Source organism: Chelon labrosus (genome assembly GCF_963514085.1).
Source record: "Chelon labrosus genome assembly, chromosome: 1".
Taxonomy (NCBI): domain Eukaryota; kingdom Metazoa; phylum Chordata; class Actinopteri; order Mugiliformes; family Mugilidae; genus Chelon; species Chelon labrosus.
In genome coordinates, this window is record NC_140337.1 from 23,886,757 (window position 1) to 23,906,941 (window position 20,185).

Sequence of the window (20,185 nt, forward strand, 5' to 3'; positions counted from 1 at the left end):
GGGGGGGGGGGGCACTCCCTTTCTGTCTCGCTCGTATCTAATTATACGCTCTCCCATGTCAAAACTCGTAATTTTGCAGTTTGCTGAAGTCATCCACCAAAACAGGAAGTCATGTGGCCACAGCACCACAGGCAGGAAGTAGCTCATGGTAAGTAGGGCTTGGTGAACAGAAAAAAAAAACAGAAACACGCAGCAGATCAGCAGCGAGAACTGCATATTCTTTTTAAGTTTAAGCCTTGTGTTTATTTTCTCAGTCTTTGTAAAAGTGCAAATCAACTAAAACTGCTTGAAGTTGTGGGAAACATTGTTCCTTCATTGATTGAACTCTGTGGTCTTTGTCTCCCCCTAGTGGTACGTCGCCAGAAAACAACAACTCCCAAGCCGGTCTGCGGCACAGATGTGCAGTGAGTACCGCCCCTATTCATGTCTTCATTAAATAGTTCTGCGCACGGTTTGATCGTGTCTCACAACTTAAAACTGTTTTCTCTTTATTAGAGCGCCGACCAGATGACGGCAGTGTCTCATCCGACCTTTCTGCACCGTTCCAGCAGCAGAACAGGTACAGGTCCTGCTCACACACTGGAGCCTATCCCAGCTGTCACAGGGTGAGAGGAGGGGGTACACCCTGGACAGGTCTCCAGTCTATCTCAGGGCTAACACAGAGAGACAGACAACCATTCACACTCACACCTACGGCCAATTTAGAATCACCAATGAACCTAACAAGCATGTCTTTGGACGGTGGGAGGAAGCTGGAGCACCATTTATAACATGTCCCACACAAACATACTCTTTAGGCCACGTTTGGTTTGTTGGGATACGACTTCAGTAAAACTAGTTCGTGTTTCATCATGTTCCTAACCTACTTTTATAGTCTCCTTCCGCACCCCACTCTGTCCTGGGACTCTCCCATGCCCATTTATTCTGCCATCAACAACCGCGGGGATTATGTTTTCGGGTTTTCCATCCAAAGTTAGCCCAGGAAGAGAAAACGTGGCAGATTTCCACCCGCCAACCTGCTACCAGTGCTGGATATCAAACTTTAGAGCTCAGTACCAACCAATTGTGTCAAAACTGGGTTCGAATCCACCCTTTGGAGTTTGCATTTTCAGTGTGATTGGTTGTCTGTCTCTCTGTGTTAGCCCTGAGATAGACTGGAGACCTGTCCAGGGTGTACCGCACCTCTCTCCCAAATGACAGCTGGGATAGAGTCAAGCCCCCTGGCAACCCTTCACAGAAAAATTATTCAATTTTGTTAGTTTTCCCAAAGCTTTTTATGCTTTTTATGCAATTCTTCTGAGCCATATTTTATATCCTAAGTAATACCTCAAGATTTCAGGTATTATATTTGGTTATGGAACCAAACTGCTTGACTTAACCCGTCCCCGGCATGAAAGGAAAAAGTAAATGAATGAACTGACGTGGTTTAAATGGCTCAAAATCTGTAAAGTTCAAAATTTTGCATCACATGTGCTGTGCATTGCAGACAATAGAGACTACGTTTTTGTCCAAAAAAGTGTTTAAAAGAGGCAACTGGACTTGTAGAGTTTTTTGAGAAGACGTTTCACCACTCATCCAAATTTAAAAGCTTTAAAATATTTAAAAAATGTGGTTTTAATGGGAGTCAATGGGACATTCTTTTAATCCGCTAAGGTCGCAAGAGGATAGTAAATTTTAAATCTGAACTAATAATGCAATCAAGTCAATATTTTTGGCAGTTTTGCAACTCGGACAAGTGGTGAAACGTCTTCTCAAAAAAAGTCCAGTTGCCTTTTTTAAACACTTTTTTGTATATACAAGGACCTGGATGACTTAAAACCTTCACAGACATTTTTGCTTATTTAGCTATTAGTGGGATAGCGTCTTCCTCACTAGTGGGTGGAACTTTGTTACTACAGCCTCTCACATTCAACATATTTAAGTGGTATTGGATTAGGGAGCTGAGATACGGATTAAGATCTATTAACCTGGATTTACGGGATCAGAATCTGTTAACCTAGTTGCTGGAGCTTGTTCCTACCAAATCCCGATGCTATTTATTATTTATCTTCTCCTGTCTGTGTGCATGGGAGTGTATCCGGCCGAACACTTTTTTTTTTTTTACATACTGACATGAATGTTTGCATTAGACGTCCCGTCCTCTCCGAAGACGTCCCCTCCTCCCGGTCAGGCTCAGAAACCCAACAGTTTCCTGTTTCGCACCTCCTCCCGCAGCAATGTCAAGCCCACAGGTATTCTCCATCAGCGTGAACTGTTGCATGCCCTTCATTTATTTCCCTCAGCGAGTTTCAACAACTTTTCTTTTTGGCAGGAGCCACCTTCAGTCTCGGTGAGTCTGGCAGGAGCGAGTCTCGCATGACGCTGCGTTCGCCCAAAGAGGAGAGAACGGACATCACGCAGCTACGCAAGGTAAACCACACACGATAAAGAAATGGAAGCTGGTTCACACACTGGATAATAAGTTTTAACACTATGAATACAATGGTTGTCTCAGCAAAGATCCAAGATATCCACGTCCACGTCCAAAAAACTGCTATAAAAACTTAACTGATTAATATTTTTTTCTGCTTTTTTCTGCATAAATCTCTTAAACAACTTCAGCACCTTGCAAAACTAGCAAAAATTCAATCATTTTGAGGATTTTAACCCTTTAAATGCCAGTTTGATTACTTAAAGTCAGGGTTTTTTTGTTTATTTTTTACGAAAAAAATTACAAAAAATTGGTTATTTTCCATAAAACTAATGTTGGGAGGCTGGGGCATTTTTTTCATACCAGTCTTGGATATGACCAAGATTATCTAAAAATATTGACTTCATTGCATAATTAGTTTTTGTGTAGCATCAGATTTAAAATTTACTATCCTAAAAAAAAATGTCCCATTGACCTACCATTAAAGCCACATTTTTAAATCTCTCAGCCATGACACAGTATAAACATTCATTCTGCAATATTAGGGTTTCACTTTTGAGAAAAATAGTCAAATTTGTCATTTTTAGTGTTCAACACTTAAATCAACCATTTCCCCATTATAGGGCCTATTTGTTTTTTTTCCTAAAAGACAGACTTTAAGTAATCAACTGACATTTAAATGGTTAAAATCCTCAAAATTTTGGAAGCTTTGTAAAGTGCTTAAGTGGTTTAAGAGATTTTTGCAGAAAAAAAGCAGAAAAAAATATGAAATAGTTAATTAATCCATTTTTATAGCAGTTTTTTGGACTTAATGACTCAAGGGTGCAGTACATTTTTTTTATATTGTTCTGTTGACCAATTAGAATTTTTTATTTTTTTTTAAATTCCAAACTTTGTGTAGAGAGAGACTTGTGCCTCATGCACTAACCCAGCCAAAATGATGGCCAGATGAAGAGGAAAGTTGCCTAAATGGACAAAAAAGTCCCTAATGAACAACCAAAGAAAGTACTCTGTGTTGACATGTCCTCAAAAGTAATCCTGTCTCCTCAGACTCTGGAGTCCCGCTTGAAAATCACCCTACCAGAGGACCTGGGCGAGGCCCTGTCCAACGGCACCATCCTCTGCCAGCTGGTCAATCAAATCAGGCCACGCTCCGTGTCAATCATCCATATTCCCTCCCCAGCAGTGGTGAGTGTCGCCGCCGGTCCCCTTTTTTGTCCGTGCATTGGCCAATCTGACGCTATTTTCCTGGGAATACGGGCACCGCCATCTTGAGAGTTAGTAGCCATAGTTTGATCAGTACGGTCCGAGAGTGTAGCCCTGATATCGATGCCCCGCCCACACTTCCTCCAGACTCACTCACGTTTTCATTGAATTAATTCTACGCTCTGCTGTACCTCCACCAGTTACAAGGAAATGTTGGATCAAATAACTAACTAAAACTAAAATTGACACTTGAACATTCACCACCATTATATTAACTACCTAAAATGACAAAGATAAATTATTTGACATGTATTTTCGTGTTTTAGTTTGACCCAATTTCCATCCACTAACATGGAGGGGGTGGAGCTTATGGCCTATACTGTAACCAGCCACAAGGGGGAGCTCTACTTGCTTCAGCTTGCACATATTTATACTGTCTGTGGCTCGGACCAAAGTTAGGGTCCTTTAAGCTCAAGCTACATGAATTTACTTTTCTCATTTAAAAGCATAGACTTTATTGTCATTCAGGTATACATAACAAGCACATTTCACCGCATTGGTTCAGCACAGGATTAAAATATACAGCAGTAGGCTAGCTATTTATAACAATGGGTTTGGTGATTACAAAGAGTCGTTGGGTTATTTTAGCAGCATGCAGGGTACAGTATGACGTGCAGAGTATTGCATAAAACCAAATTCAGCAGTGCAAGAGTGATCTGTACTTTATAGTATACGCAGTAGTGCAAATAGTCTGTAAATTGTGAAGTGGCAGAACCATGCATACTGCGCAATATTAAAAAGAACCAGTGGAGTTGACAGTAGTGCAAAACTTCTCAGCAAGTATATTTCTAAAGGTGCTTTTGACTTTCATCAGATGTCGGTAGCAACCCAAGTAATCTGCGCATGAAGATAAATCAAACCAAAGCAAACTGAATGACGCAATAGCAGGTATGGGTACAGGAAGTCAGTTTGACTGGCGGCAGCTTAAGGGCAAACAAAAAGCATTAAAATAGAATCAAGTTGACATAATTACTGAGCAGGAACAGTATTTGGGTTTTGCATCGGCAGCAAATTAACTGTCAGATCAGAGGCTTCTTTACCAAACAATGAGTTGGGAGCAGATGGCCGTCTACTCTCTCTCCAGATAACCCCGTCTTATTCGTCTAAAATGTGGTGACGTTTTGTGTTGCAGCCAAAACTGAGCTCAGCGAAGTGTCGACTCAACGTGGAGAACTTCATCGCCGCCTGTCGCAAGCTGGGCGTCCCCGAGGTAAACACCTTGTCTCATGGTCTCACTTCTCGTGTCTTTTTCTTTACGACTCGCGGATGAGTTTTTGCTCAATCGAGATGCAGAAAAATTAAATCCTGAACTTGGACGCGTGCTGTCAGCTGAGTTGTGTTGCTGTTAGGGTTGGACTGAGCAATGTTTTGTAAATCCATCCAAATCCGTCCACGCCAGTCCAATCCTAACTCTGCTTTCTGCCGTTCTGCACTTTATGTTTTTGTCTTACTATTACGTCCCAGTGTTAACAATTTAACTACTTGTATTTTCCTCCCGTGTGTGTGTTTGTGTGTTTGTGTGTGCGCCGTCCTGTCCAGACCGAAGTGTGTGTGTGCTCTGATGTGCTTCTATGTAAGCTGCCCGCTGTGCTGCGCTGTGTGACGGCCCTGCTGCAGGCCATGGACGGGGGGGAGACGGCGGAGGACCGTCACTCCTCGCCTGCGTCTTCATCGTCCTCGTCCTCCTCCTTGCTGCTCTCCACAGACTTCCTGCTCTTCTACTCTGCGGTCATGACGCTGCTCTACGTCCTCTACTGCTACCTGCTCACTTAAAGCGGCCGACACAGCGTATACATACAGTATAGACTTGAGAGTGTGCGTTGACGCTATTCAGCTGCACTTCTTGGGTGTTAGACGTGTATAAAACATGCAGCCGGGCACCTTTTATTTTGTTTTTTAAAAAATCAACAACACTACAGAGAGCACACTGAAGCTACAGCGCTTCATTTTGGAGGTTTATAGCAACAGGGAGCACTACAATGATGGACAGAATACTGGATGAGAGCAGATGGAACAGACAGTGAAATGCCTTAGCCTAGTTTAGTCTTCACTAATGCAAATGTTGGGAGAAGAGGGGGAGTCCTCAGCCTGAAGCAGAATAGCTCAGTGGCATAAAGTCTGTCATTGGTTGAGATGCGAACGGGTGGAACAAGGGAACCACGACTTCTGTTGAACGTCCGTTACGGACTAAAGCTTCATGGTTTATGTGTACATGGACACAAACATGGTGCAGCGCTGTGTTTAGGTCTTGTTTGCTACATTGCTTGCTTTTCCACCACCAAAAGTTGCAGGAACTGTTTTCCAGGAACTTAGTTTAGGGTTGAAAGTTCCCCCACAACAGGATGCATGTGTGATTTTCACAGTAGAGCCAAAGTCCCAGAGAGATTATGCATATTAGACCCCTCACGTGTATATATAAAAAGTTCCTGCTCCTCAGTGAGAGTTCCTGTGAACAAGGGAACCACTTCCTCTGTTGAAGCTCTGTTACAGACTAAAGCTTCATACTTTTTTGTGAACATGGACACTTCTAACTGTCCTTAGGTCTTGTTTGCTACATTACATTTGCTTTTCCACCAGCAAAAGTTGCAGGAACTATTTTCCAGGAATTTAGGTTTAGGTTTGAAAGTTCCTCCAGAAATGAATGCATGTTTAATTTCTACAGTAAAGTCCCAGAGAGATTATGCAAATTAGGCTGCTGACGTATATATATTAAAAAAAAGTTCCTGCTCCTCAGTGAGAGTTCCTGTGGTGGAACAAGGGAACCATGTCCTCTGTTGACTTGTTTACTACAGTGCATTTGCTTTTTCCACCAAAAAAAGTTGCAGGAACTATTTTCCAGGAACTTTAGGGAGGTTAAGGTTAAAGATTCCTCCAGAAAAGGATGCATATTTGATTTCCACAGTAGAGCCAAAGTCCCAGAGAGATTATGCTTATTAGTCCCCTGATGTATAAGTTCCTGTGGTGGAACCAGGGAACCATGTCCTCTGTTGAAGCTCCATTACAGACTAAAGCTTCATACTTTGTGTGAACATGGACACTTATAACTGTCCTTAAGACTCGTTTGCTACAATGGATTTGCTATTCCACCAGCAAAAGTTTCGGGAACTTAGTTCCAGGAATTTAGGTTTAGAGTTGAAAGTTCCTCCAGAAAAGGATGCATGTGTGATTTCCCCTAGTAGCGCCAAAGTCTCAGATAAATTATTCAAATTAGGCCACTGACGTATTAAACAAAAGTTCCTGCTCCTCGATGAGAGTTCCTGAGGTGGAAACACCGAGTGTCGGGAGCTTTTACACTAAAAACAGCTTCCTGCTCCTGAAGCAAGCCCAGTTGAAGCACTTAGAGCGAACAGACCATTAAAGTCGAGAGGCTGTAAAACCAGAACAATAAGCTAATGGGTGCAAAAAGCTCGTTTCACTTCTTCTTCACGTAAATCTTTGGACGTCAGTTCCTTAGAGGCTGTGGTTCTTTAGCTCCGCCCACCATGTTTGGACTCAACCACTGACACTATTTGTGCCTCCGAGAAAATTAGACGGACCCTTTTTGTCCTGAGAGACAGAATCTGTTCAAGTTACCCCGCTCCCCGAGATTGAACTGTGAATGTGATATTTTCTTTTTAAAAAAAAAAAAAAAAAAAAAAAGCCTTGAGACAGATGCAAGTTGATTAAATGTGGAAGGAAGCGGGATGTTAAGTGAGTTAGAGACAGCTAAAACAGTGCCTGTTACTGAACACTGGCCCGAGACCACTTGGTTCTATGTGAGTTGTTGTTGTTGAGTTTGAACAGCAGGGGGCGGTGTCGCTGCATCAGTCCTGTAAAGAGACGGTACGAATCCTCTCCAGGAGCTTTCTTTTCTTTCTTTTTTTGTTGTTGTCCACCCTGACCGAGTTCATGTTTGTATAAATGTAAACAGGTTCTTAAATTATTGCTTTTTATTATTATTATTATTTTAATTTATTTTGCACTCTGGTCTCTTTTTTTTTGTTTTGTTTTCTTTTGTTTCCGTGGTGAAACAGATATTAACACTAATTTGGTTCAACCAAATAATTATTATTTTTTTTAATAGAGTCTCATAAAAGCTTTTGTGAAATCAATACGTGCGCTGTTAAATCACACACAAAGGTAAACTAGATAAAACTAAAATCAATATTCAATTATTCCGAGTTAAAAGAACATTGACTGTTTTAAAAGTTTACCCCTCCCCCTCCCCCACCTTTAAGTGGACTGATGGATATTTGATTCCCTCGGTGGTCGGTGGGGGGAGGGGCCATTAGATTTATGAGATCCAGGCCGCCACAGCAGTCAGAGTATTTTAACTTTATGAAACAATATTTAAAAACTAAAAATGTTAGAGGGACATTGAAGGACTGAATCATCTAAAATATATATATATTTGTGGTCTATCGCTGCGCTCATTAATTAACAGGACCAATTATTTTAAAACGGGTGTTAATTTGGTTAATAACGATCATATTACTAAATATATGAACAAATTGTGTAAAGGATATAAACTACCAATAAATCGTGCCATTATAAGCCCTCTAGAGGCCAGTTAGATATTTTTAAGCTCAACAGCTGCTGTAGATTCAGACTGTTAGCATACAGCGGCGGCTAATTCTCAGTCCGCTGTTTAGCTGCTGCTGTGACTGAACTAACAAACCCGTCCTTTTATTTCTCTCAACAAGGCCTCCTCGTGGCCTATTTTAGTTTGAGTGAGCGCACAGACATGCTGCTTTATTGCTCTTTAGAGATGCGTGTCGTCCTATTTAGGAATAAATCCTTGCCGGGGGACCGGAGGCGAGACTTTAAATTAACCAGTTGCATGTTGTCTGCTGCAGAATAAAAGGTCTGTAGCGGCTGAGTGGCTAAATCTGGGAGCGGCCGTTGAGCCTTCTAGCTAAAATGTGACATTATAGAAAATAATAATAAGTTAATGGAAGTGATGAAAATGAACTCTCTAGAGCAGGGGCGCCAAACGCAGCCAAAAACCAGCCCAAAAAAGGTCCAATCTGATTTAGCAAAGAGCGGAAACTACATAGAAGACATCAACTGCAATTCTTCAATAAAATTAAATGTGATTCTCAATTTGTCCACTAGGGGTCGCGCAATTTCAGTAAAAGTTGCAAACGCAGTCCCAGAACTAAACAGTAGATGGCAGCAATGTGTTGAGATTCCACTTTTTTTCTTTTCTTTCAGATTGTTTTGGAAAAGTTCTTATTTCTTTTTTGCACTAAAACACATAAACCGTTTGGAGTCATGTTACTGGTCCCACCCCCGCTTCAGATCTAATCGGGCTGTATGTGAACCCTCCCCTCCCCCGCCCTGAACTAAAATGAGTTAGACACCCCTGCTCTAGAGCAATGAGCTGCCTTCCTTTACATAAATTATTGGTTTATATTTTACACGCCGTACTCGTAATTATTTCTTAATACGGCTTTTTTAATTTATTTAATTTAAACACTTTTGGGCACCAGATTGTGAAAGACATCGATTTAGTTCAGAGGAAGTACACCGTCCACATTCAGTTTCTATGTCTCTGCTGTCGTCTATAGGTCACATCCCCCCACTCTCCCTAAATAAATGTCTAACAGTTTTTTGTTTGTTTGTTTTTTTACCAGCCTGCTGTTAATATGGAGTTTATACTGTTTCAATTCAAATGTATATTTTATAAATGAAACTGGATAAGCGTCACACAAGCTAATGCATACGTTCACTGGCTTAGACCGAGCTATATTCTTTAAAAAAATACGTTAGCGGAACAGAAATACTGTTATATTTTATATTTATATAATACCCCTGTATTATTATTATTATTGAGAGTCAATTTTTTTTTGAGTTTATACGAATCTATATGTGAAGTTGTTTTTTTTGAAATATTTTTTTTTCCAGCTGTAAAGAAATTATTAAAATGGAAACTTTGACCATGTGCTGTTTGTCCGCTTGCGTTGCTTTTTTTTTGTTTTTGTGCTTTTTGCTTAAATAAGCCAATAAATTTAACCCTGTGCTCGGGGGCATCTGCAGCCGCCTCAAAGTCCGCTTTATAACTTTTTAAAAATTTTTAAATTTAGCTATCGACCGCATCTGCCGCGCCTCGTGGAACTGGCTCCATTATCATGAAGATGGCCCACCTGTCATTGGGTCATTTCTGTATTTCAATCGTCGGGTAGAGACCAGGCTGGTGTTATTCTACATTTTATTTATATTATATCCTGCAAACGACTGTTTTATGTATAAAAGCTTAATATGCAGCTTGTTCTTTTATTGGGACCTATAACGGGAAGTTAGTTCCCAAAACTTGTTGAGGTGCCAAGGAACTCAAAATGAACCATACACCAATCGGCCACAACATTAAAACCACTGACAGGGAAAGTTAATAACATTTAAACCATCTTGTGACAACTCAGTGTTCTGCTGGGAAACTTTTGGACCTGGCATTCATTGGTGTGGATGTTACTTAGACATGTAGCACCCACCTAGACCAGACCAGGCACCCCCACCCCATAGTAATGACACTCCTTGATGGCAGCAGCCAAACGCTTTAGGAACAACTTAAAAAAACATGAAGAACAGCACAATGTGTTGACCTGGCCTCCAAATTCATTAGACCCCCCTCCCCACAGGACACCCTCAGAAGGCCTATGTCCATTCTCTGATGAGTCACCACAAGGGACAGCTACACAGTATTCGGAAGGTGGTCATAATGTTACACCAGATTACCTAGAGAGTCTGTATTATTGAGCGCTGATAAAAATAAAAAGCAGTAGCTGGGAACCCCTTTTGTGCTTCATTGTACATCTTTTCAAACTGTATTTATTTTAGTTTGAAAGAAATAAAAGGTTGAGGCTTTAGTGTTTTTGTTCCCCACAGCACGGCTCTTAAAACCGCCGACGGGGTGAGCACGCTGAGTTTTTGATGATAAGCAAAATGTAGAATAACAGCCAGAGCTACTGACGAGCACCGGGCAGCTCAGACTTGTCTCCTTCTCGTTTGGATTTGGCCTGAAAAAGTCAGTTCCACGATGCGTTCAAAGCCCGAGTAACGAGGCGGACGAATGGGCGGTTGTGCAGATACCCCGACGTGAATCCTTTTTTATTTTATTTATTTATTCTTTTTCCTCGCCTTGTGCTTTAAAAGCTCCTGTGTGCTCTCCGAACAGCAGGTTAACGTCATAAATTCAAGCTGGCCCCGTGGTGGAGCAGGTGAGTGCAACTGAGCCAAGGTCAGAGAGAAGGAAGAAGTCTGCCTCTAGGTTTGTAAAGAGCTGTGATAAACGCACGGTGTGTGGTGAAGCTCAGGATATATATATATATATATATATATATATATATAATGTGTGTGTGTGTGTGTTGTCTATAGTCAGAGTTACAGGTTCACCTGGTAATCAAGTAATCATGACTGAGGTCGATGTAATAGCAGTTTGAAATGTCACTTTTTGAGGATGAGCGAGTTCCACTGCTGCTGTGTGGGTGGTTTCAGTGCCCCATAAAATTAAAAATGGCTTCATTTGAAAAAGCCAACATTCAAATATCATCACTGCAATGACCTTATTTAACCTCAGTCACGGCCTGGAGCTGCTATTCCTACCTTGACCACTAGGGCTCGCACTTTCTTAATAAAGCGCTCCAGACATAAACACAACACGGAGACCCAGGACTGAACAGCAGGTGGCAGCAGTGCGCAGAAATTGAACTTATTTTTCTTAAGAAATTTCAAGTTATTCATAAAATGTTTTTGTAAAGGGATGGTTCATGAAATGCAGACATTTTCACAGTGTTTTTCTTTGCACTAAAACAAAAGGAACTAAAATTGTCCTGGAGGCAGAACTTGGCCGCTGACAAACGCTTTCACATGTCTTGCCAATTGTGTATCCACCTTTTTGTGTGCTGTACGTCCAAAATGTTTTTTGTTTTTTTTCCTTAGACCTTAGCCTGCACAACATTTAAGGTTTTTCAGGCGTCAGTTCACTATTTAAGATCACACCAGCAAAGATAAATATGCAAATAAATCATGACAGAGAGCTACATTAGTGGATTTTTAAACAACAAACCATACAACACAACAGATCTGTAGACTTTAATTGTCAGGTTTAATTATCAAATGACTTGCAATGTTGGATTTAATAACGAACACAACTTCATCCTGTCTCCTTTGCTTCTTTAGCTGCGCTATAAGCTAAAGCAGATGCAGTGTTGGACCCTTTTTTATGACCCAAACATGTGTAGCATTGGAATAGTGCGGTGACCGTGCTTTTTTATGACTACATTTTCCTTTAATCTGTGAAACATTTACTAAAAAGATGGGGAGTTTTCTGCGTCTTCAAGAAGACCCTGTAAATGTGGTAATCCCGTCCGTTGAATTTGACGCCAATAAACCAGTGTTAACATGTTTAAAGCCAAAAGAGTGTGTTAGCACGTTGAACGCTAAAGCTTTTCCTCGCCAATGGGTGGGGTTTTTCCTTTGCAACAGCTCCAGCGTTGCTGTGCTTTCGTTTTAATACGAATTCAGGACGCCCCTCCAAACGTGTTCAAACATCTGCGGAAAAAAAATCTCAGTTATCAGTTAAGTTTTAAAATGAAGCCTACCTTCCAGTGGAAAAAACCCAATTCTCAATGTTTGTGCACAATGCCACGATGCACAGGTGTTAATCTATCTGTTGGATGTGCATTGGCTCAAAACTGACATCGTAAATCCGAGCAAAAGAACATTTACCATAAATATATTTTTGCCAGTACACAGTTTAACTAAATTCACCCATTGCATTGCCTTACTCTACGTCTATTTTATGATTATAGGTAATACAAGCTTGTAAACCCATGGCCTCTCGAGCCACACTAGCTCATCCTTCTTTTGGTAGCTAACCGACGCGCAGACCCGTAGACTTCAAGAGAAAAACGAGACACTGTATTAAAAGTCAGATCAGAGACGTCTGTTTCTCACTGAACATCAGCTTTTTCTGTTTTACAACACAAGCGAGTATGTGGTTGTGTTTTTTTATTTTGATCCGCCCGGCTCTTTGCTCCAAAGGAAGGTGGAAGTAAGTCTGACTTAATGGGTTTTCATTTCAGGCCTGGAGGCAATAAACGCTCCAGCATTTGTCAGGGTGTTGCGGATGCTTCTGGTGGCCGCTGTATATGAGATTGAAATGACATGCTTTGCTACAGACGGCCTTTTTCATACATACAAACTCCCCACATCAAACCCACACATCAAGAGAATTTCTGTTACATTTAACAGGCTGTGGTTCACTTCAAAACAAACACAACTAACCTATATGCTATGTAGAACTGATTTAATCTAGGTTAGTATCTACAAGGATATTCTGATTGGTTGAATCTGAACGTAGCGGTGTTGTTCTCGATGCTTCTGCCACAAAGACTTTTCATATCCTGCACATATCGCCTTTAAACGTGTTCAAATATATAATATAATTACTTCTTAAAAAATCCTAAATAATTACAGATAATGTCGTTTAAAATGTTATTTTGACATTACTAAGTCAGCTCACCCACTTTTGGTTGGTTACACGGTTAGCCTAGCTTTCCCTTTAATACCAGAAATGGTCTAGAGATCAACATGTTGGCTTCTAACAGAACTGTGTTAGCTTAGCTGCACAAGAGCCTAAAAATGTCCAGTGAGAACTATGAATATATCAAGAAGTTTGCAACGCTAAATTACCACCAAGTCTTGCAATGGGTAATGTTAGGTAGGAAAAGTAGTTACAGAACCTGATGAAACATTACTTAAAAGAAAGACAGTACCCTGAACCATCCCTTAGTTATGCTGCTATAGGCCTAGGCTGCTGCTTACCATGATCACAGAGAACCTATCCTCTAATTTATTCTTTCTCGCACTGAACACCTATCCTCTATTTTATTCTCTTGCACCAAGCACCTATCCTCCAATTTATTATCTCGCACTGAGTGCCTATCCTCTAATTTATTTTTTCTCGCACTGAACACTTATTCTCTACTTTATTTTTTCTCACCGAGCACCTATCCTCTATTTTATTATCTTGCACTGAGCACCTATCCTCTAATTTTTTTTTTCTCGCACTGAACACCTATTCTCTACTTTATTTTTTCTCACCGAGCACCTATTCTCTCATTTATTCTCTCTCACCGAGCACCTATCCTCTATTTTATTATCTCACACTGAGCACATATCCTCTTATTTTTTATCTAAATTTTTCTGTCTGTCAGTCTTGGTATCATCCACCTGCCCAGTCTTCATTGCTTATCATTTTCCACTCCTACCTGAATGCATAATTCTCCAACCTGTTTATTATATCCATTCATCACCATTCAGCTAACTCACCTCTAATGGAACTGCTATTGTCACTGACACTTTTATGAACCTGTTCTCTTATTTATCCCTATAACAGTAACTTTTTGATCACCCATACCCATTAAGCATTTTAACAATTAATATCTTGAGTACTAGTACAATCTGTCATGTAGCATGCATCGGCTATATCTTGTACTCTCTTGTAGCTACTGTATTTTACATGTATTTTCCCTTCTTCTGTCTCGGCCGGCCTCAAGCTGAGGGATCCAGTTTCTTCTTTCTTAAAAGGGAGGGTTTTTTTTGCCACTGTCGCCTTAGAGCTCGCTCCGGTGGTTTCAGGCTCCGGGTTCTGTCAAGCACTTTGTGGTGATATCGACGCTATATAAATAAAACTGAACAGAACTGAATTTGATTGAAGAGAAGTTCATTCCTAAGGCTGAGAGTCGGAGCGATGCGATGCAAAATAATTTTGTAATTAAAACTACTTTAAAAGTCATAGCAACTCACATTTTTTCCCTTTTAATCAAATCTGCTCAACCCACCCACACAGTACTGATGGAGAACATTATCAGAGTTTCTGACAGTTAAATTAATAGAAACAAGGGATGTTTATATCTGATATCTTTGGTGTTGCTAATTTTATTGTTGTGTGAATGCTGATGGAGATTCAGTGATTTGGGGGTTTTAAAAGTGGAGTCTTGAAAAGTGACCAGTGCATGGTGTGGTTGCATGGTTCTTCCTTGTGTCTGCTCACTCACCTCTCCTTCCCCTCCACCAGGATTCCCTGTGTTCCCCTCAGCTCATCATGGAGGACGAGGGGCTGAGCCGGCTGGCCCAGACCGTCCAAACATTGGTGGACCAGGCCGATGGCGCCAACCAGCGGCCCCCGAAGCAGGAAACGCCCGAGTCACAGTCCTAACTCCACAAAGCAGAATCAGTCTCACACCAAAGACATCCGAATCAGTGTTTGTTTTTTTACCCAACTTCATATTTGACCCCTTTATTACATTCCCTTGTCCATCATCAAAACATCAGTTGTATTGTTCAAATAAATCTGTACATGACTCAAAGCCTCGTTGGGTCTTTTGTTATGCGTCGTAATAAAGTTTGTAAAAGCACAACATAAATTTTAGACTAATATCAAGTAAAAAGAGGTACTCATTTAAAGTTAGAACATGCTTGGGTTTGGTGTATAGTCACTTCTAGGCTTGTACATGACTTTCAGTGTCATCGGGTTCATCTGATCCAGCTGTTCGGAGGTTAATCACAATTTTTATGTAGCTGTAGTCAGGCAGGTTTGCACGATGAAGAAAAATGCATGTAGTTACAGTACATTAGCTGTGGCATGCTTGCATTTGCTGAATTTATTTGTGTGTTTTGTGTTTAAACTTTGCTAGATTTCTTTGGTATAGTGGCATTTCAGACATGCTAAAAACAAGGTACAAATAGAAGGACAGTTAAAATATCACTCCACCACAAAATGAGTTAGAGATATTAAAAGTGTCTTGATTTTGCAGCATGTAAAACAGCAGCAGCAGCAGCAGAGAAAAAGACAAGTTAAAGACAGGTGATGCGCACGGACATGGTGGGATTGTGACAGGTTTATTTCGGAGGAAGCAGAGTTTCATGCCTTTAACCTGTGTCGCGGTCGCTGCTGCCAAGGTGTAACAAAACCTCCTAAACAGACAGGCTGCTGAAGTGAACATGGTGTTGTGAAGCGGCGGCGCTTCCACTCACAGGTTTAATTAACTGTGTGAAACGCTCCGATCCAACGCGGTTTGGTTAGAAGAAACGTTTTCACCTCCGACTTCATCCGACAGGAGTAAACAGATCTGTTGCAAGGCTGTTGCACAGTGTTAGACACCCGCAGGAGGGCAGATACACACAACCTGAGCTTTTTATTTTTTTATTTTTTTATGCAATCTGGGATTGAAGCGAATCTGGAGATACATTTTTTGACTTTTATTATATTGAATGTTGTCGCTTTTGTTTGAATCTTTCAAATTTGCAGCACAGAAACTTGTCTCGCCTAAGAAGATGGACAACACTCACATGGATCGCTCTTGATATTTAAGAAAATGTCTCAATATGATGCTTATAAATGGAGATTACATCGCTAAATAGTCCACATTTACAGAACATACAGTTAATTCCCAATGGCTGAGATCACGGAGAGATGAAGAAGGCACAGATCGAGCATTTATTGAGGAAACATGAACATGAATGTGCAAGGTAATAGTTCTGAGAGTGACAGTCAGAGGTGGCAAAAGTATTCACATTCTGTACGCAAGTAAAAGCACAGATACTTGTGTAAAAAAAAAAATACTCTGGTAAAAGTAAAAGTACTGATTCAACCTTCCTCAAGTAAAAGTAAGAAAGTATAAGCTCTGAAATGCACTTAAGTAAAAAGTAAAAATTATTTTGCCATTAATGAAACAATTCATCCGTTGGTGATTTTGCAAAATGAAAAAGTTCTAGGGTTGTTGGGTTGTTTTTAAACCGAGAGCTAGCTACCGTTAGCTACACTATGAAAACGATGTGTTCCCATAGCATTGCTAACGTTGTAAACTGGCTTAGTCATGTCCGATCATGTCACGTATTTTACGTCTTGTCATCCATGGGGTTTAAAAAGTAACGAGTTTTTCCAATATAAGGAGTAGAAAGTACAGATATTTGTGTACAAATGTAGGGAGTAAAAGTAAAAAGTCGTCGGAAAAAGAAATACTCAAGTGAAGTACAGATACCTGAAAAATCTACTAAAGTACAGTAACAAAAGTGTTTGTACTTCGTTACTTCCCACCTTTGGTGACAGTTAGGGTTTGTACAGACAATAACAACATGGCCGCCTCAGAAAAGATGCTTGAGGATCCTAGCGGGTCATTGCGGCGTCCGCTAACGCTAGCAGAGGAACAGTCTAAATCCTCTGGATGGTAGTCAATTAACAATTTCACCAAACATCCTGTGGTAACAGAGAGAAGGAGGCTGCACATCAACTATTTGTCAAAGATATTAGACCTGAAGCTGCAGAAATACCACTATGTAGTACTATTAAATGCCATTGATGGTGCTGAGGTGCTGCCTGTTTTTATACAGTCTATACATATCTGCAGAGCACAGTATGTAGTACATGAGCTGTCTGTTCTCAGCATATGTATTCAGGTCAAGAATATAGAATATTACTTTCTACTGTGTTTTTATCAGAGACTAGTCAATGTAGACTTGACTTTTATCGCATAAGAGTCGACCTTAAAAAATCTGCAATCCCTAGCGATGGTATCTTAGAACTGAATCTCAGACGCAGATAGATAAATGCAGATAGATGTAGATAGACTGTAGATGGTTTGTCAGTTGTTTCCCTTGAATCAAACCACCACCATCAAGTCTGTTATTAGCAACACATCTACTGAGGCCTCAGATGCAGTGTATCATGGTCACTCTGGGCTGTGTTGCACTAAAAATCCTGCTTACCTCAGATGAACCTAGAGTTGAGAAGAAAGGCAAATAAATAACGGCGGTTTCGTGGCTGCACTCGAACACCACTAGATGCTCAGCTAGCCAGACTGAAACAAGGGCCCAGCTGTTCCTCCGTGTACCTCTACGCATCAGCAAACACAACCCTGAATATCACACCTCCTCCCTATTGAGGCCAAGAAAAATAGGTTCCATCTTCCCTTTATTAATCAGCTCTGGCTTTAATCACGAGTCAATTAGCAGCGTGGCCTAATTGACTATCATCTTAATTGCTCTCTCACACACTCCGCCTCGGAGGAACGTCTGCTGATAAGACACACGCTTAATGGATGCTTGCACTTGTGCATGGAAATGGCGCCAGGCCGATTCCTCTCACGTCCAAGCGGACGTCCTGTGAGGCCTGCAGCTAACCGAGGCAGCGACTGAAGAGGCAGCCTGACATTTATAGGATGTAATTGAAGATGGGTATGGACCTCCACGCTCCATCATGGATAGATATCGGCCGGTGGCGGATCTCCTGCCCTGCCTCATCTGCACTGCAGGGCTCAGACGTGGGGTTGTGAGTCCCTGCGCTGTCCCTGTTATTCTGGGCTGATCCAGCTGGGGTAACGTACGACTGTGAGTGGCACTGTGGGCAAAGCTAAAGGCTTCACATCTGTGACATGTCGGCATGTTGAATCTGTGACCACCAGCGGTTTACAGTGAATGCTGTCAATAGTTAGAATGAACAAGAATGAAAGAGAAGTTTAAAAACACCAGAAGAGGAAATCAGTTTGGAAAATTATATAGAAAAACATATATATATTATGGTAAAAAAGATTTCGAGAAGGCATAAATACTTGCCTTGGTAGGTCCTAACCACTGCTGAGAGACCCAGGATGTCCAACAACACCAAGTACGAAAATCTCTTGACAAGTTCGATTCTGAAGTACAGACTTTGGAGAAGAGGATCTAGGAATTTGGAACAGCAGTGTACTTGAGGACACCTGCTAAATGCATCCTGGGACACTTGGCTGTACTGAGTCCATGCAATTTGCCTTCCAATAAATCCTCAATAAAACGGGCCGGGGTAAGAACACATCCGGGCGTTTGGACTGTCCTCGGTCAGATCCGTACTTTAAACCAAAACGGTAGCTGGGCAGCGACTGACGACAGGATGTCATGGTATTGACTGTTTGGCTTTTCTTGGCTTTTCTTGTCCTTTGTCAAGTGTTCTGTTCTGTTACTCCTGTCAGTTTGCCTGTGTTCTTCCCTTTTGCCTGACTGTGGTGTCCTGTAGAGGGTGGTGGACATCGTTCATTATGGACCGGAGTTTGTTCAAGGTCCTTGCATCTGATTGTGTTTTTTTCTTATGTCCCTCCAGTTATTTCTAGTTATTTCCTTGTGTTCTGACATCTTTCTTTTTGGGTTTCTGGATTACTTTTGCTGATGTACTTTATGTGGGATTACCTCTTGTTGAACTCTGTTAGGATTACCCGCCTTGACTGCAGCACTTCCACTCACATTAAAGGGAAGATTCTCATTTCGTCCTGCCTCGCCTCCTTGTGTGTGTCCTGCGTTTTTCTGGCTCCTACCTCATCACACCTCACACCTCAGGACATTACACGGGGACGCGTATTGATTAACGCCTCGGGTCGTCTGAACGTAGGGATTTGGGTCGCGTTGTATCTGGCTGCAAAGCAGACCACTCTGAGCTCCTCTGCTGTAAACGAAGAATGGAAACATTTTTAAAGACTTAACAAGAGTGGGAAAGATCTCATTAGTTGGCCTAGAAGTGACTATAAACCAAGCCCAAGTTCTCTAATCTATTTTTATTTTATTAAAGACCACACGGCAGTAATTGCGCTCTTGACTTACAATGTGGTTTACATGAGTCTGCAGTCGTCTTAACAGTACAGTATACTTTCTAGAGTCAAAGTAAATAGTGACAACTAACTTTAGAGATTTTTTTTACTTCTTTGAGTTTATCTTTTTTTGTTGTACTCTTCTTTTCATTAGGTTTTTATTTGTGGAGCACCAGTGATTGATGTACAGGTCAACAGAAGCAGCCGGATGGTCAATCGGCTGGATCCCACTGTGCTGGATATAATTGGAGCAATAACAGCATGTTCGCTTACCCCCTCCCCCTCCCCCAGCTCCATGCTATGCAGAAACATGAGCTTCTTTCTTAGAACGCTGCAGAGTTCTGCAAGCGTTAGCATTTTCTCTTTGCTAGTTGTTTAAAGATGTTCCCGCTCCAGCTACAGCGTCTCTTTGGGCCTTACCTTTATTAATAAAGATTGAAACGCACAGATGGTGTTCTGTGGTGTCTGGGAACAGGATGTTGTTAGTGGGGGGAGGGGTTGCGGGGGCTTTGAGGGGAGGAGTCTCTGTGGATCATCCCACAGATACTTGATCAGCTTGGGATCAAGTGAATTTGGAGGCCGGTCAACACCTTCTTCTTGTTCTTCAAGTTTCACCAACAAGACAACGGGGAGGGAAATGCAGGGGATGGGATGAAGAGGTGGAGGGGATGGGATGAATTGGTCGAAGGGATGGGATGAAGAGGTGGAGGGGATGGGATGAATCGGTCGAAGGGATGGGATGAAGAGGTGGAGGGGATGGGATGAAGAGGTGGAGGGGATGGGATGAATCGGTCAAAGGGATGGGATGAAGGACGATGTAGAGACTGATGGTGGTCCTCTGATGTTCGGATGAAGGTCAAGGTACCCAGTGAGTGAGATTTAGGTTGGGGGCATTTGTCTGGAAGCTTCGGTT

The 20,185-nt window shown here is 41.5% G+C and overlaps 1 protein-coding gene across 3 annotated transcripts in view; it reads left to right on the forward strand.

Annotated features, from left to right (window-relative positions):
* Positions 1 to 15,027, forward strand: part of lrch4 (leucine-rich repeats and calponin homology (CH) domain containing 4) — a 47,235-nt gene extending 32,208 nt beyond the window's left edge. Inside the window, exons 11-19 of one of the 3 annotated variants that reach the window (XM_084547346.1) lie at positions 80 to 148; positions 350 to 404; positions 496 to 559; positions 2,130 to 2,231; positions 2,312 to 2,409; positions 3,461 to 3,598; positions 4,809 to 4,886; positions 10,830 to 10,922; positions 14,736 to 14,860. In XM_084547346.1, coding sequence (XP_084403472.1) covers positions 80 to 148; positions 350 to 404; positions 496 to 559; positions 2,130 to 2,231; positions 2,312 to 2,409; positions 3,461 to 3,598; positions 4,809 to 4,886; positions 10,830 to 10,886 — 661 coding nt within the window. In that variant the 3' untranslated portion in view covers positions 10,887 to 10,922; positions 14,736 to 14,860. Of the gene's footprint in view, positions 1 to 79; positions 149 to 349; positions 405 to 495; positions 560 to 2,129; positions 2,232 to 2,311; positions 2,410 to 3,460; positions 3,599 to 4,808; positions 4,887 to 5,215; positions 9,573 to 10,829; positions 10,923 to 14,735 lie in introns of those variants that run through there. The other 2 variants (XM_084547345.1, XM_084547344.1) reach the window with 2 other exon arrangements.
* The last annotated feature ends 5,158 nt before the right edge of the window (positions 15,028 to 20,185 follow it).